The sequence below is a fragment of the Pseudonaja textilis genome, chromosome 1 (assembly GCF_049901715.1).
Source record: "Pseudonaja textilis isolate UNSWEBS1 chromosome 1, rPseTex1.2, whole genome shotgun sequence".
In the NCBI taxonomy this organism is placed as follows: Eukaryota; Metazoa; Chordata; class Lepidosauria; order Squamata; family Elapidae; genus Pseudonaja; species Pseudonaja textilis.
Genome location: NC_141990.1, coordinates 87565136 through 87591269, shown reverse-complemented (window position 1 = coordinate 87591269; position 26134 = coordinate 87565136). Strand labels below are relative to the sequence as shown.

At 36.4% G+C, this 26134-nt stretch overlaps 1 protein-coding gene across 1 annotated transcript in view; it reads left to right on the top strand.

Moving 5' to 3' along the window:
• Positions 1–14466: 14466 nt before the first annotated feature.
• The window catches only part of PEX7 (peroxisomal biogenesis factor 7), a 55011-nt gene continuing 43343 nt past the window's right edge, over positions 14467–26134 (top strand). The window contains exons 1-5 of the mRNA XM_026705556.2: positions 14467–14733; positions 17740–17797; positions 21007–21157; positions 24018–24095; positions 24886–24994. Of these exons, the coding sequence (XP_026561341.1) occupies positions 14586–14733; positions 17740–17797; positions 21007–21157; positions 24018–24095; positions 24886–24994 (544 nt within the window). The 5' untranslated portion in view covers positions 14467–14585. The remainder of the gene's footprint in view (positions 14734–17739; positions 17798–21006; positions 21158–24017; positions 24096–24885; positions 24995–26134) is intronic.

The window sequence follows — 26134 nt, the reverse complement described above, 5'->3', positions numbered from 1 at the left end:
CTGGCCGCTGATTGCTGCGAGCCAGTTCCAGGCTTGGCAAGCACGGTCAGCCCTTTATTTGTAAATAAAGTACTGTTGCACTCATGCTCTGGTTCAGCCTCTCATTGCTCAAACTTAACAGGCAGTTTGAGCTTTCTGAGTTGGTGCAGAAAGAACATTCTTTGTTGTGCTTTTTTGATGACGTTTTTGATGTTAGGTGTCCACTTTAGGTCTTGTGATATGATAAAACCTAGAAATTTGAAGGTCTCTACTGTTGTTACTGTGTTGTCTAGTATTATAAGAGGTGCACGAATATTTCATTTTTCTCAGTGAAGAGTCGTTCCACCCCCTTTTTCATAAATTCTGTTATTTATAGCTAATGTATATCTACGCCATTTGGCATTGTGGTTAAATGCCAAATACTGGGAGCCTGGGAGCACAAAGCCAACTGAGTGATCTTGGGCCAGGTAATCTTTCTCAGCCCCAGGCTAAAAGCAAGAGTGCATCACTCCCAAAAAATGTTTGCCAAAGAAACTATCTGGATTTGTCTACGTAGTTGCCAGGAATCAAGACTGACTGACTCAAAGACAAACACAGACCAGTTTCCAGTTCCTAGCATTTTCAGGAAGAGTTGGGAAAGTTCCCCTCTGGAAATGACAGGGAAATACCCAGTTACTGATTCTGAGCTTGATAGGCCAGGAGCTGACTTGGGAAATTTTAGGATTCGATCCAAAAGTAAAAATGTCACATGACTTCAGAAGAAAAGGTGAGGAAACTGATCCATACAAAGAAAGAAGCAGCTTTCTTCTGGAATTCAATCATGAAAATACAAAAAAGAAAAGAAAAGGACAGTGACCAGAGGAACTGTTCTGATAATATTGTAGTTGTGAAGGCCATCTTCTGAATGGCTATTATATGCCTATGTGGTGAATAATTGCTTCTTGGTAAGTAGAGTCTGTAGGTGAAATTTAAGGCAGCCAGGTTCCACAAAATGAGATGGGAACATAATAGAATAGGGAGTGCTACCAGACATTTGGGGAGGCCAAAAACAGGACCCACAGAGGCCTCCGGAGGCCAAAAATGGGCCTGTTTTTGGCCCGCAGAGTGCTTCTGGATGCCAGGGAGGGCAAAAATGGGATGCGCGGAGGCTTTCAGCGGTTAAAAACAGGCATGATTTTGTGCTGCAGAGTGCTTCTGGATGCTGGGAAGAAAAAAAATGGGACGCATGGAGGCTTTGGGAGGCCAAAAATGGACCCATATTCGCTCTATAAGACGCACAGACATTTCCACCCATTTTTTGGGGGGGTGGGGGGAGAGCATCTTATAGTCTGAAAAATACAATAAGTCTAAGTGCTATTGCTATTGCTATGAACACCATACCCTAGAATCGGACACAACAGGGAAACCTTTACCTATATGAATTGTATGTAAACATTCTGTACCTTAGGGACCAAGTACATCAGAAACTCAGAGTGACCCTGTGATAAGATGGGTGGCTAATAAACTTAATAAATAAAAAATGGGAGCAAAAATCAGTCTGACACTACCATTTGGAATTTGGAAAGATTTCAAAATAGGGGAGTCTGTAAGCACCTGGAAAACAATGCACAAATTACCAGAAGTCAGGAAGGATTTGGCAAGAACAAGGCTTTGCCAGGCTTGCCTCTCATTAGTTTTTGATTAGGAGTGTATTTAACAGATCGTGAGAACACTGAAGACATCTTGATTTCAACAAAATACTTGATGAAGTGCCCAATGACATCCTGATTACTAATTAAATTAAATATTTCCCCAACTGGTTTGAAAACCCTATTCAATGGAACGATCAATAGTTCTCCAATAATCTGAAGAGATGTATGACGTGGGATGCTGTAAAGTTCAGTCTTAAACTCTGTACTTGTCAACAATTTATTCATTTTGTGACTTGGGTGAAGAGGTGGCAGTCTTATCAAATTCAAGATGACAAAAGAAAAACCTTGATCAGATAATCAATGCCCTAAAAATAGGGAAAAAATCCAGAACATTGTTTGAATTTTAGTGTTCTAAAAATCTCTCACCTCTAGGTTAGAGATATAAGTTGAAAGTAGCAGAATTAAATTTTACCCAAGTGAACCCAACATCAAATGCACATTTATAGAAAGGGGTGGATTCCTGGCCATAATTCTTGTGAAAAGACTTTGGAGTAGTAGTTGATTAGAAATGGAATAAGAGTCAGCAGGATGCTATAGTTGCAAAAAAAAAAAAAAAACCAATACAATATTAGGTTGTATCAACAACAGTATCTTTGGTGAAACCTAATTACTACAGGTAGTCTTTGACTTATGACTATTTGTTTAATAACTGTTAAAAGTTATGATGGTGCTGAAAAAAGTGACTTATGACTGATCCTCATACTTATGATCATTACAGAGTCCCCACAGTCATGTAATCAAAATTCAGAAAATTGGCAAGTGGTATGTATTTCTGATGGTTGCAATGTCCCAGAGTTCACCATTGCGACCTTCTTGGGAGGGTTGCAACAAGCAAGTTAATGGGAGAAGTCAGATTCATTTAACAATCAGAGTGATTCACTTAATTCACTTAACAACTGCACCACAAAAAAAAAAAGGTTGTAAAATCGGGCACACACAATCAAGGACCCTATAATTTAGTTCCGGTCCTAACTGAAGTCATAAGTTGAGGATTACCTGAATGTTGTTTAATACCTATTTGAGTATTGTTAGCAGATTCAGACAAAAAAGAACAACTCAGAGAAATGTGGATAATCAGGAAACTAAGCCCTATGAAAACAGATGGGAGGAACTGAAAATGTTTGGATTTGGAACTGAAGATTGATGGAGGATAACAGCATTCCTCAAATACCCAAAAGGCTATCATATAGACAACAGATTTTGGTATACCTCTATCATTCTTGAGTGCAGGACATAGAATAAATAAAAAGACAATGGGTTAAGTTACAGGAAGGCAAATTCTTGTTCAATATTCGTATTATTATTATTTAATTATTAAGAGCAATTCAGCAGTGGAACCAGTTACCTAAAGAGATAATGGGTTGTATGTGTTTAAGCTGAGGTAGGAGAACCATCTGTCAAGGTAACTTTGGACTGTGGCACTAAGCAAAAGGTTAGCCTCTTCCAGCTGTATGTTTCTACACAAATACTGTTCATTTATTACTATGCCTAGTAACTGGAATTGTCTGGCTGCTGTATATGTAAACACATAAAATACCAAGACTGAAACTACCGATAATAACAATGCAGTATAAGACCAAGACCAGCAATAAAGGGGGAAAATCAGTACAAGTATGTGAAAGCAGCCAATAACAAGAGTTTTTAAAGATGTTTTTTTGATATAAAAAGTTAAAACGACACCTGGTGAATCTTTCTAAAGAGGGCCTTCCATCTATGCTGCTGGCTGGAGAATTCTGGGAGTTGAAGTCCACAAATCTTAAAATTGCCAAGTTTGGAAACCTCTGATCTATGCCCTCACCTCTCACCGAAAGGATTTTTTCTGGCCATTTTATTTCGGGGGGGGGGGGGATTTGAGAAGATAAACTTTAGAAAAATGGAAAAGAACTCGTTTCAGTCATTCAAGTCTAAAATAATAGCCTTTAAAGCTAAAGCCAAAACTTTGAAACATGTCTGGAAATGGACACAGAGTTCCAATAGAAGAATAGGTCAGCCTAAATGCCTCCTTTTTAGACTCAAAATTGAAATGCCACTTAAGGCACTGAATCCAATCCCAATCAGTGCAGTGGCTTACAACAAATTAAACTGTTTTTAAAATAATTTAAGAACTATTATGGAAGCCAAAGGTCAGTACTGTACAACACCTTTGGATACACATGAATTTTGTAGAGGGCATCTTCAGATATACAAATTTTATTCATATGAAATAGATAAGAATCATGGGCAAAATAAAAAATACCAACTTCTCATGAGATTTCATGCAAGAATGACAACATTTTGCAAGAATTGGTGAGAAGGGGTGGGCAGCTTGTGGTGGAGGAAATCAACTAATTTCCATCACTTAATCATCCTTTTTTAAACCTGCCTAAAATTCAGTACATAAAATGTATTGCAATTATAATAACTGGTGTATGGATTCAATGGTTAGATTCTATTACTGAACCATGGACCCATTATGTGCTACAAAAAGGAGAATTTAATTTCCACTACCTCAATTTTTCAGTTATCTACAATTTTCTTTAAACAAGGAACTTGATCGAGACCTTTCAGAAGAATGGCAGTAATACTTCTAGAGAAAAACCTTAGTAAAAAATGGTTTACTATTTCTTCCTAAACTTCCCCTTTTCTCAGTCATGTCTTTTGGACTGCAAGTCTGAAAGCAGGAACTGTTTGCATGGATTTTGTAAGTCCCTGTAGAATTTTTAAAATTTGCCTGAAGAGTTGGATATAAATCAATAAATTTAGACTTGGTGGAAAAATAATGCCTGGAACAAAATGTAAGTTTTTAGGTATAAAAAGATACACACAGCAAGATACCTGATGCCCAGAAAAGGCAGGGTTGAAAGCAGTGGTGGGATTCAATTTTTTTTTACTACCGGTTCTCTGGGCGTGGCTTGGAGGGCATGGAAGGGAAGGATACTGTAAAATCTCCAGTAAGATATGGTATTTGCTGGTTCTCCAAACTACTCAAACTTTCCACTACTGGTTCTCCAGAACTGGTCAGAACCTGCTAAATACCACCTCTGGTTGAAAGATAAGTCATAGCTTAGAGCTACCCATTTTTTCTCTGATCCAATAATTTATATTCACAAATGTGGCTTTGCAGAAAAGTAAATTGGAGCTAATAACATTAAGATCCTAAGTGAAACAGAATGTGCTGGTGTGAAAGATTTATGCATTCATTCATTTATGTTCATATTTATATGATTGCAATGTCATGCACAGGAGGTAACCTGAGATAGCAACAATTGGAAATGAAAATAGAATAAGGAAAGCAACATATATTTTTAATTTAAAAAAATTAAACCCCAGTTATTTTATTAAATTTGAAAATGCAGCCATATTTACTTCCAGATTTCTTTAAAGAAAAAGAAAGGTAGCTAAGGATTTTAATTTTTTAAAAAAATGCTAGCCAGACGATAATTTTTTTTTTCAAGAAATGGGAAAATAATTAAAAGATGTCTCAAAAGCAAGAACTCTACTAACCTTGTTAACTGTTTTCTTTGACTTGGGTAAACCAGCTATAGTGTTGCACTTGCTCTTTTTTATACACAATCATATAAGCATCCACATAAATGTTAATCATGTATCTAAGCAATTCTAAAATAACAATAATAAACAAACACTTATCCATAAATTTTTCCTGTGTGTTGTAATCCCCATACAACCCCAAAATTGTCTTCCTCTTATTTCATTGTGTGCTGGGACTAAAACTAAGTATCAATTTATTTCTTTGGAGCAACTATATAAATATGAACATAAAACTTACTGCATAAATTTTTCACACATACACATTCTTTTTCGTTTAGGATTTACTTGTCCTCAAGGCAAAATTAATCATTAGAAATTATAGGTATTTCTCAACTTACAATCACAATTGAGCCCAACATTTCCATTTCTAAGCAAGACCGTTTACCCCATTTGCCAAGCTCCTGAATTTTGATCACATGACCATGGGAATGCTGCTAAGGTTGTTAGTGTGAAAAATGGACATCGTCACTTTTTGCATTGCTGTTGTAACTTTCAATGAATGGTTGCAAATCTAGAACTACCTGTAGTTTCTTGTACGAGGTTGGTTTGGTCTGTTGCTCTGTTCTGCATTTTAGCAAACAGGAACAAATGACAATATTCCAAGGTTGGGCCAAGTTTCACTCATATGTATTCAATGGGAGAATTCAAGTTACACGGATGTTGCTACCAATGTGCAAGTAAAAAGCAACAGCTAAAAGATTAGAGGATTGGTAAGGAGCTTCTAGGTGGGGTAATAGTCTCAGTAGGTCACCCTTGGTACTTCCTTTCTAGCCCTTTCTAGATGAGGCAGAACATATAATTTATTGATTGACTGATTGATTGATTGATTGAATTTATATTGCCGCCTATTTGCCCATGGCAACTCGAGGTGGCTTAGAGGATGTAAAACCATATTTAAAATTTAAAAAAAAATAAACAATAACAAAAAGAATCAAATTAATTAAGTACAATAGAACAAAATCTGGAAAAAAATAAATAAAAATCACCCCCAATTCCCACCCCCCCACCTCGACAACAGCAGATCACATCAGCCATTTGATGGGCTCCGTCCCACTCTGGGTTCCCCAGGCCTGCTGGCAGAACCAGGTCTTCAGTGCCTTCCAGAAGAGTATTAGAGAGTGCGACATTCTAATCTCTGGGGAAATGATGTTCTAGATAGAGGGAGCCACCATGGAGAAGGCCGTTCTTCTGGGTCCTACCAGGTGTATCTCCCTCAGGGATGGGGCCCACAGCATTCCCTGCCTCCCCATTCTAATGGATCAGGTAGATGTGACTGGCAAGAGACATTCCCTCAGATAACCTGGTCCCAAGCCATGAAGGGCTGAAGGGTGAAGGGTGACAACCTTGAATTGCACCTGGAAGCAAATTGGTAGCCAATGCAGCTCCCATAGGAGAGGTGAAACATGTACACACTGGGGTCTGCACAAAACCATGTGGGCCATTGCATTTTTGCATCAGCTGGAGCTTCTGGATGGTCTTCAAGGGCAGCCCCATGTAGAGCATGTTGCAATAATAAAGGCGGGAAGTGACTAGGGCATAATAATATCTTAGCAATTATAGCCATTCAGGCATTATATCCGTAATATGTTCTAATTTATTATAATAGAGGAATGGAGTTGTATTGAGTAATCATAAATCTGGTGTTAACCTGGATGGTAACTAATCTGATACAGACAATTTCCAAGAAAGGAGCTTTCACATGACAAGCTGTATGTGTACATGCATGGAACAACATATTCCACATTATCTAGCCTTTAGAAACACCCTATTCTCACCAAGTTCATAATGAAGCTGACTGATATGTCGGATATAATGGATGTTGCTGTATAATACAGTTCTGCACACTGGTCAAGGCAACATGCAAAAATGAAGTATAGGTAGTCGTCAAATTACAACCACAATTGAGCTCAACATTTCTGTTGCTAAGTAACACAGTTGTTTAGTGAATTTTGCCTCATTTTATGTCCTTTCTTGCTACAATTGTTAAGTGAGTCCCTGCAGTTGTTAAGTTAGTAACAGAGTGGTTAAGTGAATCTGGCTTCCCCGTTGACTTGGCTTGTTAGAAGCTCCAAAAGGGGATCACATGACCCCAGGACACTGCAACTGTCATAAATACAAGCCAGTTTCCAAGCATCTAAATTTTGATCACAGGGATGCTGCAACAGTCAAGTCACTTTTTTTAGTGCTGCTGTAACTTTGAATGGTCACTAAATGAACTATTGTAAATCAAGGACTACCTGTATCTGAATAGGACTACCATTTATTTCTATCACAAGGAGTGCCTCATGCTGCTTAGATATAATGGCTCTTGAGATTTAAAGCAAAGGCTGACCAGAGAGATGGATATCTGTCAACCAAGATAAGCCAGGTCAGGAAAGAAACACAATAAATAATAGAACTCACTCTGTTGATATTGGCTATAAAAACATCTTGATTGTGTTTTCCCTTTCTTCCCTCTTATATGAAAAGAAGTCAATGCAGGGTCATTATTAGTTCCTTTCTCCTGCTCTCTTGTTTTCCCAGGCTAAGGTTTTGCTAACAGCTGCTGTTTATTTTCTCGAGGTGATTTCTATGCTTCCTTGCCCCATCATATGTGCTACCTTACCTCAGAAATGCTCGCTTTAGAATACACCTCTTTTTTTCAAACTGCGTTTTTCATAATAAATGGAAGTCTCATTACAAGAATTTCTTTTCACTTTTTTTCTTTGCACAATGTAATCTCTGCCTTTTCCTGCAATACAACAAACATTGCCACTTGTGCCTCCTGAGATAAGATCCCTTGATATATCTTTAAATGATGTAATTGGAAATCTGAAAATAAAGATGAACAGCTCAAAAATCATAGGGATGATTGCAAGAATAAACATATGTTGCATTTTTTTAAAAATTAAAAACTGAAGCTTAGAATAACAAGTTTACTTGATGGAAAAGTGAATTTCTTTGCTCCTGGTGTCCAAGGATATTTGCATTAGCAAATATCTAATTTGTAAATATAATCTAAGAAAACATGCTAAACTATGGTTTGTTTAACCACAGCAGGGTATAGTGGCCTGGTTTGTACTAGGGGTTAGCTATACTTCAAGACAGTGGCATGAGCACTAAAATACATTTATTTTACAAAAATTAAGTTTTGTTTAAATCTCATAAGATTGCCCAATCTTGCAAAATTCTAACAGTTCTCCAAGATGTTAGAGTTGCCATTTGGATTTTTCACAAATTAAAAAAGTGGGAATATGAGGAAACCATCAAAAAGCAAAAAGAAACCAGGCCTGGTTATGAAAGGAATCCCCAAACAATAATTAATTGTGTGTTCTTCCACAATTTAATTGTAGAGAAAAGAGACAAATTACTGAAACAGCTTGACTGATGGGGAGATGTTGCCTTGTCCAAAATTTACTTAACTGTGTTTTGGGTGCTGCAGTAGCTACAACTCTGAAGTCCAGAGAAATGAAGTAGTAATTTTCTTCTAAGTGTGGCCTCTATGGTGATTAGTTGCTCTGCTCTACAAGTGACTGGGTGCAGTTGAAATACCAGTCACTTTGCTGCCAGTAGCATCTGTTTCTGAGCTTCTCTATCTGGTGTCAAGATTTACATATAATTCAAGGTGCTGATAATTATGGTGTATACTGTATAAGATTTTAGCTTATTTGAGAGGAAAGAGGGACTATCTATCTTGCATTGTCTGCTCATCATGTTTGTTCTAACAAGATCAGCTTGCTTTGGGTCCTATCAATTAAACAATGTAATGTAGCAGGAATCAAGTTTTGTCTGTCATTGCACCTATTCTTTGAAATTTTTTCTCCACTCTAAAAACTATTTTCCTCAGGCATATATTTTGTGTGGGCACCTTTTAGCTGGGATATAATATTCAAATATGGTATGTTATTCCTCCAGATAATTCATTTATATAATCCTGTGTTCATTTTACATATGATCTTATTTCCTTTTTCACTTTATAAAACTAGCCACAAGCCATTTTTCACAGATAATAAGACTCACAGGCACTGAGGAGCTTTCCTGAAATCTGGCAGAAATTTCCACTACACAATCATTTCCAAAGGTTAATTCTTGAAATCTGAGAAATATTTTAGCTAGAGAGAAAACCCTGATGCACTTTGGAACTAATAATAAATATAAAACTCTTTATTCCTCTTTTTTCTGATGGTAAGAGCACATATTATATTCTTGATGTATGTCAAGTGTTTCAATAGAGAAGAATATCAATACAATATATTATAGATCATATATATGTGTGTGTGTGTGTGTGTGTGTGTATGTATGTATATGTATACATATATATATGGGGGGAGGGGAGAGGGAGAGGGAGAGAGAGAGACTTATTATGGCTTTTTCTAGCAATTGTATATTTAATAAACCTGATCAAAATAAGCACTTACCAAATGGATGCTTTTAGATTATGTAACTTCTCTGCAATATCTTATTGTTCAACCTATTTATCTTTCAACCACCTATACAATAAGCCACATTTTTTATTATAAGGCATCTTTATCATCTGTGCATAAAATTACACGGGGTGTAAATGTAGGCCTAGCTTTTATATAGAGTAGCATTTTTCATTTTTAACATCAGTGTTGCAAAATCTTTAGCATATTTTGAACACTATTTTGTTGATAAATTAATAGGACTATTATGTGAGTCATTTGAATTATATTACATACAAGTGGTTCCTTTTGTAAATTTTATTTGAGTTTTCACAAAGAGAAAAAAAATACAAATAAAACATCTTTTTTGAAAGTAGTGTAATCCTGGGTTACATTTCTTCGTACAGACACAAATTCAGGTTCATGCTCATTTTTATATTGTATTCCATATCTTATTACTATTTTACATTTTCTGCATAGCTTCTCCCCTCTTTTAATTTTCTCAATTTTATTTTAATGATCTCATCTCAATTCAAATCATTGTATTTATATTTTTTGTCTGTCCTGTTTCAATTATCTATTATCTTTTCTCATTAAACAAAATTTCTCCTGTAGTTACTGATTGGAGTATGACGCCTTTATATCTTTTAAGTTTATCAATTTAACTCTTATTTAGGCTTCAATATATACCCTAAAGTTATAACATTCAATATAATACATAACTTCCATTCGGATTCTGCTTGTACATTCTTAAAATACACACTATATTGTTAAAAAAAGAAAAAAATTATAAATGTATATAATTAAAACAACACATTCCATTCCAATTCAATTCTATCATTAATGTTAATATTTATTAAAGTCTTAACATCTTTAACATTACTTTTCAATTAAATATAATACTTCTATGGGCCAATATTTTCTAGCGTCCTCACAAGTCCACCACATATGGTAATATGAGCCAGGTATCTGATGACATTTCCAATCCGCATTGTGGCTGGAAAAAATGACAAAGAAACATATAGATTTGAAACCAGAGTTCTTTTTATTGGGAATTCTACCAGATGTATACAGTAAAGATCTGAAATATTTGATTGTAAATGTATTAACTGCGGCTAGAATTGTATTTGCTAAAAACTGGAAAAATGAGAAAATTCCATCGCAGGAAGAAATTATTAAGAAAATATTGGAATGTGCTGAGATGAGTTGATTGACATTTGAAATTAGAGAGCAAGAAGATAAACAATTTTATAAAATTTGGGACCTTTTCTATCAATGGTTAGATGATGAAATATGACAATAGAATACCTAGAATTTTAGATAATAAGGAATATTCTTGTTTTTTCTTTTTCTTTTGCTATTAGATACACTTTATAGATATATAAAGTGTTTTTTTTTTAGGATAGAATTGGCATGATTATATGATTTGTTATAGAATAAATTACTTAAACTATAGTTATCTCATAAAGTATGAATGAATAAAAGTATAGTCAAATGATTTTTTTTTAATAATGATATGAATATATATAAGTTAGGATTGAAAATAAGAGCTATTATGTAACGTAATTGTAATTGAGACTACGAAATGGATGCACAAAACTGATGAACCAACCGACACACTGTTTGTATATAAGTATGGAAGAGAGCTGATGCTTTTATGTTTTGTATGTTTTTGTTTGTTTGTTAAAAAACCAATAAAACTGTTTTCAAAAAAAAAAACTTCTATGGGAACAATTATAAGCTTTCCATAGTTAATTCCCCCCCCTTCACTTATATTTTATAAAACATTAACTAATTAAAATGTTCCCGTTCCTTCCTAATTCAATTTCCTCATTTATTTTATTTCACTTATTTATTCACAAACATTTCACTAAATTACACTAACTATTTTATCCCTCAATTTAATTATACATTGTTTCCAATTTTCTAAAGTTATTTCTATTACTAATATAACAATATAATCTTATGTACCTTTATAGAATCCCTTTTTCAGTTAGATTTTTACCCATTATCTCTAAATAGGTCCTGTTTCTCTATATCTTGCTCCGGTCCTTTGCAACTTCTTTTCCTTTCCTTCTTCCCTCTCTTCTTCTCTCTCCCCTTTTTACCCCCTTGTCTCTCTACCTCTATTTCTCTCTTCTGTATTCCCCTCTTCTGTTGCTTTCCAGTATTATACTTATTTTTCAAATAATTTTCGTTTCTTTGCTTGTTTTTTTAAGTCTTAAATTTTCCATTCTCTTTTCCCCCTTTCCTTTTTCTTCCCCACATAAAATTGCTTGTTCATTAAAGATGGCTTCTTCTTTGTCCCAGTCTTCTTGTTTTACAGACATTTCTTGTTGTTTCTCATAGTTCCAAATCTCAATTTCTAAGAATTGAAAAAAGAAGCCAAAAGAACCCTTCCCTTCTTGTGCGTCTTCTTTGTACTTTTTAAGTTCCATTTTCCATTCATCCAGAAGTGGTGCCATTGTATAAATTTTTAAACAACCACCTGATTGATTTTAGTCATTCAAATGCAATAACCAAGAATCCAAAGATCACCAAATAATCCAAATACATGCAAGCTGTTTCTTTTTGCTCTTTTTTTTTTCACTTTCTCTTCCTGGGGTTACTGTTTAGTTACAAAGTTTCAGTTAAAATGTATCTTTTAGAAGTCTTGTTGAAGTTTTACTGTGGATTCTTTTTAATTCCAGGCAGTCTCCTCCCTCTTCCAGATCCTGCCCTTATTCTTGTTCTCTCCCTTCCTGCTTATGAAAAAGAAAAATTTTAATGTCCAGAAATCTTTATTATCCCTTTGGCATTTTGTTTTATTTTCAGCTTAATTACCTATTGATGTCAAAGCGGATTTTTCCGATTTCTTATTTAAGTCTCTTAGTTGTCAGTATAGGGAAGGAGAAAGAAGAAAAAAAAAGCCAAACCTTTCCCTTTTCACTTTTCTTCGCTGCTTCCGACTCTTCTTTGGGAACGATGTTATTTTTTGTAAGTTTAAATTCCAGGGTACCTTAGTTGTTGCTTTTACAATTTAACCCGGTCAGCCAAAACTTTCACTTCTTATCTTCCCCCTGCACATTCTTTTCCGGTTGAGTTCTTCTTTGTGGTGGCCATTTCTGACCACCGTTTCAACCGCCTTCGGGAAAGGGAGTAATGGCCAGCTGAGGAGGAGAGATGCGGCTCTCTTCAACCCTGCTGGCAGTCTCCCCCCTCTTCACCACCTCTATGGGGTGGCTTAGCCCCGAAACCAGCTGGCTCGGGGTGCTCCAGCGGAGAGCCCAGACAGAAACCGCACACGATCGCGGATTTCTGTCTGTTGCTGAAGAGACTTCAAACCGGAAGGGCCTATATTACATACAAGTTTACTCACATCATAGGGTTGTATAGCTTGTCCTCTCACAAAGCATATGGTGAACTGAATTAATGCAAGTGCATGCTAAGCTTGCATATGACATTAGCCAGATTCACTCAAATTATATGCTGAGCCACAAATTAGGCAGCCTCATTTTAGCTAACATCTTGGGCAACCAGACCATATGTGCTTCCTTCGAAGTTCAATTGTAATAAAATCAATAATATTTTCTTAAACTTTTTTTAATTAATAGAAAAAAGATTTACTATTGTCAATTAGAGATATGGTTCAGGTGGCTCCACTAATGAAGTGGATATACTTGTTCTCTCTGTGCCTAGGGTTTGTATATTTTAATTTTATTTAATTTTAAACATGTTATATATATGACTGTTTTAATATATGCATTGTTTTATTGGGATGTTGTCTGCCAGCCATAATAACCTTTGGTTATTTGATAAGTTAATAAACAATAACAGATCTATTGACCTCCATCCTTTGTGAAATAAGTCCATTACTCTAGTAAAATGCTTATGAAGAACTTCTTTATGTAAGAGCAGATGGAAAAAAAGAAGGGTGGGGCAATTGGATAGAATTTCTGTCTTTCCAATTACCAGTGACTCTATAAAACAGGAAACAGATGCTGATAGCTTTGGTGACAATTGTGTCATTACACTTCGATAGAAATTTGTTGATATACTTCTCTATTAAAATGAATATTCTATTACCATGCACACAGTATGAATAGCAGTTAAAAGTCTTGTTTATAGTCTATGATTGTAATGCTCTGAATAAAGTGTAGTATCACCAGCAAATTTCTACAATTAAAGGTGCATTAACTTTTTTTTAAAAAAACTATACTGTCAAAACTGAAGGTTTGCAGAAAAAGCAATGAGTCCTTAAAATTTTATTGCAATATGCCTTGACATTAATTTATTACATATGTTTTAAAATGGCAAAATAAATATTCATTTGTGGTTTTACCAGTTATTTTACCCTTATAGCCACACTATAACCCACCTTAATGAAAAGCAATATAAAACGTTGCAGTCTCAACGAACACAATGTTACACAACACGCTTAAACAAGTCAGTTAGAGACGTTTTAACAGATTAACAGAGTTGGAAGGGACCTTGTAGGTCATCTAGTCCAACCCCCCAACACCATTTCTGACAGATCTCCAGTCCAGTCTCTTCTTGAAAGCTTCCAGTGATGAAACTCCCACAACTTCGGAAGGCAAGCAGTTCCATTGGTTGATTGCTCTCAATGTCCTAACGCATCTTGGATAGTTTTAACCAGTTATGTGGGTGTGTGTGTGTGTGTGTGTGTGTGTGTGTGTGTGTATGTATGTGTATATATATATATATAAACATACACACACACATATGTTTCGTCTTCTTCGATTCCAATGAATCGATTCCAAGGAAAGGCGAGCTTGGAACCGGAAGCCCGACTCGCAAGAAGGCAATTCGCAAGAAAGACTTGTCGCCCAAAACAAGCATGGTGACGACGGCGACTGTTTCCCTCAAACCCGCCCATACGAGGAGGCAGGAGGGAGGGGGATGGGCCCGGCGAAACAAGAAAGGGAGCGGGCGCTTTTGAAGCCGGCCGCGAGCAGCTGCTTCCCCGCGGCCGGGTAGACGAGAGCTCAGAACCGGCGGTGAGGCCATGAGCCGTAGCGGTGGCGAAGCGCTAGGAAAGCTCCTGAAAGCGCAGGCCTTCCGCTTGCCCGGCCGCCACGGTTACGCAGTAGAATTTTCGCCATACCTGCCGGGGCGTTTGGCCTGCGCTACCTCGCAGTACTACGGGATTGCAGGTGAAACGGCGGCAAGTGGCGCGTGCGCAGTGGCGGCGGCGGCGGCAGCAGCAATAATTCTGCTGCCTTGATTCTTTGGTCGCGCGTCGAAAGGGTGGCTGGAGAGAGAGAGAGAGATAGGAGGACAAGGCTGGAGTCTGGAGCAGACTCGTCCTGTAAAAGGCAGGGCTACTATAGGCTCCAGTCTGCGTGCCTGTTTGGGGTGCTTTCACTGAGATAATGACCTGGTTTGGATAGTCTCATTTCCCGCCCATTCTTAGGTTTCACGGGATTTACTTTACCAGCTTGCAAATTTTTGCAGCTTAGTTTGCATTTAACCGAGCTGATAAAAGTTTACCTGGGACAGAAGTGTATACATGCTCTTGGTGGCCCAAAATTAACTGGCAGTCTTCAAGGGTAATATGCACCCTCTAGGGCCATATTATTATTTTTAATAAACTGGGTCAAGAGATCATGAAAAACTGGGGGAAGAAGGCCTTGGGAAAGCTATGATTAAGTGCTGCACACAATCCTGGCGTGGGAAGTGGGTGCTGAGGCTTTCCTGGTTGAGTGCTGTCAGGCTACACCCAGTTGGGAATGAAGAAAGTACAAGAAAAAGTTACCTTCTTTTGAAATGGAAATAAAATGGTTAAAACAAGCTTTTGACATGTTGAGTGGAAAAATTTCAGCTAAAAACGTATGTGCACCCTAAACAAAAACATGGTTTACTATTAGTGTTGCGGCTGGTATTTTTTTATGTGATTGAAGAAATTGGTTAATAAGATAAAATCTGTAAGTTGAAGACTACCTGTATATCTTTTTGTAAATCAAGTATTGAAAATATTCTTTACCTATAGCCACCAGCCTAATTATGTTTGGTAGTATAGGTAGGCCTTGATGTATGACCACAATTGAGTCCAACATTTCTCTAAGTGAGACAGTTAAGTGAGTTTCCCCCCATTTTATTACCTTTCTTGTCACAGTTGTTAAGTGAACCATTGCAGTAGTAAAATGGTTGTTAAGTGAATCTGGCTTCCCTATTGACTTTGCTTGTCAAAGGTGATCACATGACCCTGGGACACTGCAATCATCATAAATGAGTCAGTTGCCAAGCATCGGATCATGTGAACATGGGGATGGTGCAGTGGTCGTAAGTGTGAAAAATGATCATGTCACTTTTTTCAGTGCTGTTGTAATTCTGAAAGCTCACTAAACAAATGATTGTAAATCAAAGGCTACCTATATTGCATATGGAAGGTGAATCTCCAGAGATAACAAAAATGCTTTAGGAAAACAAAAATACCTTAGGAAAGAGGCATTCCCACATAGGATATCTGAATGGTGTGCTTGAGGCCACAATCCAAAAAGCGGGCAGTTCAAGGATGAAAAGGGGGAAAATCATAATTTTTGTTGAATTAAAATTAAATTGTTAATATGTAATTCCCTGTCATATATTTAGTGATTTTCTTTCAGTCATGGTGACATTTGAATAAGTTCTGGGGATACACATGAAACATTTAGGTTTGCATGCAACTATGGGGTCTTAGGTTGCATTTCCATTAGACATGGAATAAGTATACAATCCAGTACAGTTACACAAGTATATCATAGTCATTAGATCTATATGTCACTCCTTTAGCCCAGTATCTTGTAGACCAGATACTGCAAGAATTCCAGACATGCTGCTTTATTGTTGTGAGGTATAAAACAGAATCTTGAAAGTCAGTCAGTTTCCCTCTGCCTTCTCTTTCACCAAACAGAATCAAAGCCAGCTTATTTTGAGTTTCTTTCTTTCTCATTATTTTCACATTTCCAGGATTCATTTGTTTCTTTTCCCTTAAGTGTTCGACCATTCCTTCCATAAGGTCATCTCTACATTATTTTAAACTATATCTGAAGTTGTGACCATTATATTTTTTGTATCCTAAAGTCAAAAATCTCTTCAAATGTTTATTTGAAAGTGCTTCCTACTTCTTTTTCCCATCTCAAGCTTTCAAAATAGTTCTTGAAATGTACAACTTTGAAGGCACTAAAAGGTAACACTGATTCTGCTTAACAATCCATGCTATAGAGATGTATTTTTATATTTAGTCTCTGGAGCCTTATTAACTGTAAAATTCATCGGAGTGTATCCTGTACATCTTTTGGAAAAGAAGATGGTAGAGCACATAATTTGTATATAATATCTTTAGTTTAAAAAGTTAAACAATAAGTGATGAAAAAGATGTCTCACCCTAAAAAAGCACTGCCAGTCAGAGTAGCATTTCTATGTTAAGTTGATATAATTTGACAAGGCTGTAAGGTAGGCTTCAGTGTTTCTGAAAGGGGTTCCCAAAGTTCAGCAGTTTTCAAGAATCTTACTTTAAATTAGTCCATATTATATTGTAAACCAGGGGTGTCAAATTGATGTCCCACAGGCTGGATGCCTCATGCACATGCCACCCCAACTCCACAAAGGCAAAAAACATTGCGATACATCACAATACATCACATGACGTGCTCGAGCTTGACACCAGTGCTGTAAACCAGTGGCCCCCAACCTTTTTTGTGCCACGGCCCAGTACCAGCATCACAAAATGATCCGCGGCCCGGTACCGGCATCAGCACGCATGACAAGGCAAGGCGAGCCGAGCGACCGGCCAGCCAGCCGTCCCCCGCTTCTCCCCGCCACCTTCAACTCCTCCTTTGTACCTTTGCCGATGGGCTTTGCTTCGGGACGGCTTCGGGACGATCACTCGGCTCGCCTTGCCTTGGGTGCTGAAAGAATCCTCGCGCCTTAGTTTCGTTCCAAGCCCCCCACTTCGATGAAACTAAGGCGTGAGGATTCCTTCAGGACCCAAATGCCGCTTTCCAACCGGAAAAGCTCACCCGGAAGCACTTTCTCATCAAAGAAGATGGCGGCGCCCAGCAAACCGGTGGCCCGGTAGGAAATGTTCCACGGACCAGTACCGGACCACGGCCTGGTGGTTGGGGACCCCTGCTGTAAACCATTGTTTTTAGTGTTGTTTTTATTGTCTTCAATTTTAGGTTGTGGAACTCTAGTAGTGTTGGAACAAAATGAAGCTGGACTTCATCTTTTCAGGAGGTATTTTGTTTTTTTCATAATAAAAATAATTATTACATCATCTTGTGCTTTTGGAATTAGATATTCTGATGTAATTTTAATAAAACTATCAAGCACACTTATACTACTAAATTCTTGTGCATTGATTTAATAGAGTAGTATTGAATAAAAGGGGGTTGAAAGAAGTATTGACAATAGAACAATTCAGAATCCTTTAAAGCCTCAAGAAAACATGTCAACAGTATTTTTAGGAAGTAAAAGCTTCCTAAAACAACTAGAATTTTTTTGATGCAACACAGATGTACACCTTCTAAATTTTATTTAGTTTAGTGCAATCTTGGAAAATTATGAATGTCTACATTTTTGTTATGCACGATAATATTAAAGTTTTTGTGAAAGGTATTGCCAGCTCCAAATTTTGTCTCAAACCTCAGTGGTGGGTCTTGGGGTCCAAATATGAATGTTAATTCAGAAATCCCTCATGTCTTTTTTGTTTGTTTGTTTGTTTTACAGAAATTTCTTTATAGGAAAGAATTCTTTCTATAAAACAAAATTATTTCAACAGGGAAATATTGAAATAGGAGCGAATGTAGTTTTTTTCTAGTTTTTCAAGGACTTTCTGATGCATATTGTTTTGGTGAAATATATTGCAAAGCAATTTGGGGGTGGAATGGGGTAGGTTTTTTAAAAAAATTATTCAACACTTTTCCATGGACAAAGACAATAAACACCTATCGGACCTTTGCAAGTACAATATTACCTGCTGATTTAGAAATACTAGAAATGTCTTTTACCTTTATCTTAACTGTGGAAGTATTAATTTAACAAAAAATAAAATAATTTTAAATAATAATTTAAATTTGATTTAACTTTAAACATCCCTCTACAAGAAAGGATAAATGCAAGTAACAAGAAATTTAAAATTATTTAACATTAATTACCTGTATCAAACTAATAAAAAAGCCATCCTTGCTTCAATTAGCTTATTAAATTTAAGTCACTCCTTCCAGTTCTTATGAGGTAAAATCTTTTCCCCCTTTTTTGGAATATCTATTAAATAAATATAAACTTCTCTTTTCTCCAAGAGATTTTTCAATATGATTTTTAAAACAAAATATGTCAACCTTGTCAATTTCCATTTCAGTGTTGAAGTGGAAATCCCAAATTCTTAAGAATCACAGTTTTTACTTGCAACTTTTCTTGTTTTAGTTGCACTGGGGGAGTTATAATTGTAATGAGCTTGTATTTAAATCATCTTCATAAAAGGCATCGATTTATATTCCAATATTAGAGTTAGGTTCTTTTTATTATCAAATACTAGTGTAGTAGCCTCAGTGGTTTTAGAATATACATATTTTATTGTTTGTAGCCTCAGTGGTTTGATAACCACCTACACTTGGTTGCATCTCTGGATTATGCATCTTTCTTCCAAATACTTAAGTAATTTGTTCCTTTTGCTCCTCTGTCATGACATTTTTTGAACATAGTTGATCTATAAAGTGAATTGTTTTGTTTAAATACTCCAAAATAATTTTTGCAATTTTTGTCTGTTTTTTTTATATTGCTTCATCTTCTTCTGTTCTTCAGTTCCCTCTTGTGGTCAAAGAAAAAACATTTTAAAAAAGCTTTTTGAAGATGAACTGGTACCTCCTGGCCAATCAGTATCCATTAAAATTGGAAGATTTCAGCCTCCCACAACGAACAATCCAAAAGTGCAAATTATACCTCCCAATATCAAATAAAAGTGACAAATTCATGCAAATGAATATAGTAAATCACAAGTTTTTCAATTTTTATGTTTCTCCATCAAAATAAGAGAGAAAAAAGTACTCCATGCTTCCTTATTTTAGCTTACCTCTTGTTGTTCAACAATAATGAACTCCCAGAAATGGTGCAGATCTTTAAAAAGATAAAACAGATTGTAACTGAAATAGTAAAGATAATAAGCAAAGTGTTTAAGAAGCGAAAGGCATGACTAATTGTCCATTCAAAAAATTCCAGAACAATTACTTTTTTAACAACAAAGTGGTTTCAGCCCCAATTCCCAGCTTATGGACGACTTATCTGACTACTGGTTCAGTACTGGTTCAGAGTCTCCTTCCAAACTGCCACTTTATGGAGAATCTTGTGGTGGTGGAGAAGAGAGTCATAAAACTTAGGAAACTCAGTTCCAACATATGTAAATTGAAAAAGCTTTGCTCAGTTGGACATCTTCATTGGAAGCCTTGCAAATCAAATCTGCAGCTATTTGAAAAGAAATGATTTACTCTCTGTAGAAAAACAAGGATTATGCTAAAATTTGAGAAGAATGAAGGAGTAATTATTGATCAACAAATTAATTTTAAAGAATTTGAGAAAAAGAACACATTTCCTTATGGCTTGAATAGACTATTAAAAAGCATTTGATTCTGCTTTACATAGCTGGATTGAGAAATATCTCAAAATTTTTGGAGTTAGTACAATATTCAACAATATATGAATAATTGAAGGAAGTTTGGTGATCAAAGTTGATCACTAATAGGGAAGAATTAAAAATTGATATTAAACGTGGAATTTTCCAAGGTGACTCATTATCACCTTTACTCTTTATGCATCAATGGCCCCACTGACAATAAGCTTGAATAAGACAAACTGGATATGAAGTTCAGGAAAAGTTAGATCTGTTTGTTTCTAGCAGAATAATTTTTAAAATGCTGAATGTTAAAAGTGTGTCATCAACACCAGAGATGGTATTCAGCAGGTTCTCGCCAGTTCTGGAGAACCGGTAGCAGAAAATTTGAGTAGTTCGGAGAACCGGCAAATCCCACCTCTGACTGGAGATTTTACAGTATCCTTCCCCTGTCACGCCCACAGAACTGGTAGTAAAAAAATTTGAATCCCACCACTGATCAACACATACACACACACACACACACACACACACACTCATTGTTTAAACAAGAAACTCAGGGTTGAATCTGTGAGGATTCCTGTCTTTTCATAATTTCTGTATAAGATGAGTTAAGCTGAGTGAATGTAGCTCAGTGAAATGTTATGACTTGCTAAAAATTTCATTCCAGGTTCTCCCCAGGCCTACATCATATTTTTTTGTGTGAGATGTAAATGTTTGTTTTGAGATTGTGTGTTAGGTGAACCGAGTCATTACATAAAATTTTGTATCTTTAAATAGTACCCAGTTATATTACATTATATATTCTTGTCATGAATTAATATGTTCTCTTTTGGTTTAGTTTTGACTGGAATGATGGTCTATTTGATGTGACGTGGAGTGAAAACAATGAACATGTGCTGGTCACGTCTAGTGGAGATGGATCTTTACAAATCTGGGATACAGAAAAACCTGCAGGTCCTTTGCAGGTCTATAAAGAACACACTCAAGAGGTATAATTAAGTATTGTCATTTTTCTCTAGAACAAGATAGACTCTTCAAAGAGGAATCCTTTGTTTAATCAATAAAACAGAAGTTGAAGTTTAAAAATACAAGAACCTTCTTTCACTTCTATGAACTGTGATTGAATAATCTCTCTGATTTGTCTTGCTATTGCTTTTGTCCATTTCTTGTTTATCTTTCCTTTATTAAAATGTTTTCTTAAAAAAGAATAAATACTATTGGAGAAAATTAATGACATTCTGAAAAACAAACAAGCAGAATTTCCTTTGGAAATTGCAATGTTCTGTCCAGCAGTATATTAACCTTACAAATCTTGCATCTCTGTTTGAATAGCAATTTTGAGATTGAGATCAATGGAAATGATTTTTGAGTATTATGTAACATAATGATTCTGTTCTATTGTGGAAAAAGGTGAAAGGTTTTTTGTATTTTTTGTTTAAAGTGTTACAGTAACTATAGAAACACTTCAAAAGGTTGTCTTATCTAGAAATTACACTATTTTTTTCTTTTTCCAGAAAGATTGTGGTATTTTTATATTGTATGAACTTCTGCCATATAAAATAATTTCATTATTATTGGCCCTCCTATACATAATTTTCTGTACTCTGCAGAATTTATAGGTTTATCACTTTGTAGAACTATACTGATCCCCCCCGCCGTCCCCAAGATTAATAAGAGAAGCTAACATAAAAATGTGTTCATTGTCTTTGTAGCAAACTTAGAATCTTAAAATAGCCAAAATTTGAAGCAATCCAAGTATACCTTCTCTAGAGGTCTGCAAAATGTTTTGAGACCAATTGTTCTACCTTCATAATTTTCATAATTCTAAGGTGAGACTACTATTGGTGAGGTTTGAATAGTCTGTTTCTACACTGGAATATCTTTTGTCATTCTGTGATAGAAATAGGGCATTTCAAAGTCCAGCTGAATTAGCCTCAAGCATTTCCTGAACGTTTTCATATGGCATGTACACTCTTTATAGAAAGAGGGTAAGCCTAAAAGGGTAAGGAGGGTATTAGTGGTTGGGAGAAGAGGCTTTTGGGCAGGGTGATGTTTTTGAGTGAAGGGTTGGTTTTTGCTAGAGTCGACTAGAAGTTGCCCATCTTAGTGTTAAAGACACACACACACACACACACACACACACACACATCTTTGAGTCAGTGTGATTCCTGACAATTGCCTGGAGAAGTCCCTTCAGTTTTTTTGTAAGGCTTTTCTTAAGTAGACTAAAAGAGAACGATTGGCCCCAAATCATCCATCTGGTTTTAGTATCTGATGGGGGACTAGAAGTCACAATCTCCTGACTTCTAGACTGCAGGGCTGTACAAATTCTTTCAAAGGGCTGCTTCACAGGTATAATTGCAAAAGAAATTATTTAAATAATTAATTTTTCCGGACATGAGTGGCTTCTTCGTCAGCTGCTTCCAATTGTTGTGGCATGGGCAAAACACCTTATTTTGCACGGGAAAAGGCAGGGAAGGAACTTCTATGGCCATTTTGCCCACCTAATCAAAAGCAGGAGTTAGTTGATGCAGATAAACTTAAAATAAGCAGTATGAAAATTTGGGATGGTTCCTCTCCTACAGTGACCATGTTAAACAGGAGTCACATACTCTGCAGGAGTATTTTTTTGCGATCCCTCAGGGTTAGCACTTAACAAGAGGAGGTTCGTAAGCAATGAGTGCCATTAGGCTTTTGCTATATTAGTATTTTGAGATATATGTTCAGTTGCTGAAAATTAAATATTCTGACTCGTCTACAACATTAGATGTTTTGTTTTATAGTAATAGTTTATTAATTAATTAGTCTTAAGACCTTAGCTAAGAAAATAAAATAAAGGTTAAAAAAACAGAATCTAGTCCCAGGATAAAAGAGTATTGTTTTGTTTTGGGCAGCCCAGTTAATTGATAAAATGGTCATCTAGTCTGACTATCCTTGGACGATAGCCCGGCACATAGTGTTTCAGTGTCAATCTTTGAATCATACATTTTAAAAGCTGACACACCATACTAGAGCTAATTGGATCCTGTTTGGAAGCCACATTTATCTTTTAGTAAATTTAAAAATAGTCCAGGGCCTTGTGTAATTTTTCCATGCTACGCCAATTGTAGATGAGTATCTGACCTGGGATATTTCCAGTGGTAACCTAGTTTTTATAACAGAGACTGTGGTTTTCTCCTGGAAATTATTTTCTGATGAAGTACTAGAAAAATAGAAAAGAAATGTGTGAATTCAAGAATAGCTGGGCAGAAAATAAGAGTGAGCAGTGTGTGGATCAATGCTTTTAAAAACTATAATTGAGCAAGTAGAAAGCAATAAAGTAGATCCATTCTTCTGAGCAAAAAGAATTCTTGAAATATTATCGAAAACTACAGTTTTCAGTAGTTTTCAGTTGACTGGGTCTTAATTTTCTATCTTAGGAAGAAAAAGTGAAGGTAAAGATTACAGTTATTACAATGCAATAAATAAAAGGATGTACCAACCAGCACGTGCGTGCGCGCGCACACACACACACAGCCTACATAGGCACACAAACACTCACACATCTATATATGTATATACAAATATATTTGAGTATAAATGCACATGCATGCATAAACAATTTTATGTCTCACAATCTCTGTGTTCCTTTATAAATTGTGGATTATTAATATGCATATTATTAAAAGAGAAATGTTTTATTTTTTGTTATTAGTTTTCATTTTTTCAGACTTGAACCTTGATATATAGTGTATCTTCTTCTTACACAGTATATCCAGTATATTCTTTCAGTAGTAAGACAGGAGATATGCTCTATTTATTGTTTATCTAATGTGTACTAGCAAGCAAAAGTGTATCTAATATTTACAGGTCTATAGTGTTGACTGGAGTCAAACCAGAGGAGATCAGTTAATAGTATCTGGATCATGGGATCAAACAGCAAAATTGGTATGTGTGTACTGCAGCTTACTTAAATTGCATATTCGTTTGACATTCTAAAATGATATTCTCAACATGATTTCTGTTCTTTTCTTTTTCCGATGATGACTTACTTTCTTTTGTTTAAATTAATATTAGTTAAAAATAGGCAATTAAAGTGAGAAATCTAGTTGTTTTTATCATTACAATATTTCATGTGTTAATTTGATCAAGTGGGATGCGTTGCAGGATGTATTTCTTTCCATAACAAAACTTCCAATTGATCAAGACTTGCATATGTGATTGGTCTTTAAATTATTAAACCAGGGAGGTTGATAGTTAAAAGTACAGGTAGCTCTTGACTTATGACTAGTTGCTGAGTGACCAATCTAAGTTATAATAGACTCTGAAAAAGCTACTTACAACCCAGATTTGATGTTCCAGTGGTTACATTTCTCAGTGTTTCCAGTCTGTTTATTTCTATTTCTTTCAGAGAGAGGGAGGGAGGGAGAGAGGGAGAGGGAGAGAGAGATACATCCCAGTTTTTAAAATGAAAAGCAAACCAAAGCAGCAGGTTATTTTCAGAAAGGCATAAATTAAAACTGTTTTATTGGTACACATTTTGGCAAATTTTAGATGCACATTTTTACACTAGGAAATAATTCTGTGGGAAAGCAATATATTTGTTTCATGACAATAATTGCTTATACTTTGTTTGCTTGTTTAAAAAAATAAACTCAGTCTGATAATCTCCAAAGTGGGAGCTATATCCTGAAAATAGATTTACCAATTATCCTTTATTTGTTTACATTTTGCCTAGTGGGATCCTGAAGTGGGACGACCACTGTGCACATTCAGAGGCCACGAAGGTGTCATTTATAGCACCATATGGTCTCCACATGTCCCTGGCTGCTTTGCCTCTACCTCAGGTAAATGCTGCAATTTCTATTTATTTGTAGTAGGAGCACTCCAATTACATTTGATTGTTCTAATATTCTGTCCAGCAGATGGTGGTATATATTTAAATAGTGGAAGAAATAAAGAATGTGTAGGCTATAATTAAAGAGCAGGCTCAGTTGTTATCTTTTAACTACACATTCATGGCCCCTCTACATGGATCAGCAACTGCTTTAATCAAGTGAATCAATAGCAGTTTTTCATGCTGTCATTTCATCTCTGGCATTTTACTGCCTTGCCAACTTTCTTTCATCTTCCTAGCAGTTCAAAAAGTTATAAATTTCTGAATGGGTGTCTTTTATCCAATACCTTAATGTCTTTATGAACAGTGTTCAAGCCATTTTAGGGAGAATTGTCACCTTTGGTCTTGGATGGGGTGGCACTACCCCAAACAGATCCTGTGCGTAATCTAGGGGTTTTCCTGGACTCACGACTCCTGCTCAAAGAGCAGGTGGCATTCGTGGGCAGGAGGGCCTTTGCGCAGTTGCGGGTTGTGCACCAATTACATCCTTTCCTGGACCATCGGTCCCTACTCACAGTCACTCATGCCTTAGTCACTTCCCGTCTTGATTATTGCAACACGCTCTACGTGGGGCTGCCCTTTGAAGAGCATCTGGAAGCTCCAGTTGGTGCAAAATGCAGTGGCCCGCATGGTTTTGAGCAGACTCTAGTATGCACATGTGTTACCTCTCCGGTAGGAGCTGCGTTGGTTGCCGATTTGCTTCCGGGTGCAATTCAAGGGCTGGTTGTCACCTTTAAAGCCCTTCATGGCTTGGGACCGGGTTATCTGAGAAAACCTCTCTTGCCAATCACATCTACCTGACCCATTAGAGTGGGGAGACAGGGAATGTTGTGGGTCCCATCCCTGAGGAAGATACACCTGGTGGGACCCAGAAGAACAGCTCCCTCCCCCTGGTAGCTCTCTCTCTCTGGAATATCACTCCCCCAGAGATTAGAATGGCTCCCACTCTTTCGGAAGGCACTGAAGACCTAGTTTTGCTAGCGGGCCTGGGGAACCTATAGTGGGATGGAGCCCATCAAATGGTTAGTGTGATCTGCTGTCGTCGGTGTTGGGGGAGTGTGATTTTTTTTTCCAGATTTTGTTTTATTGT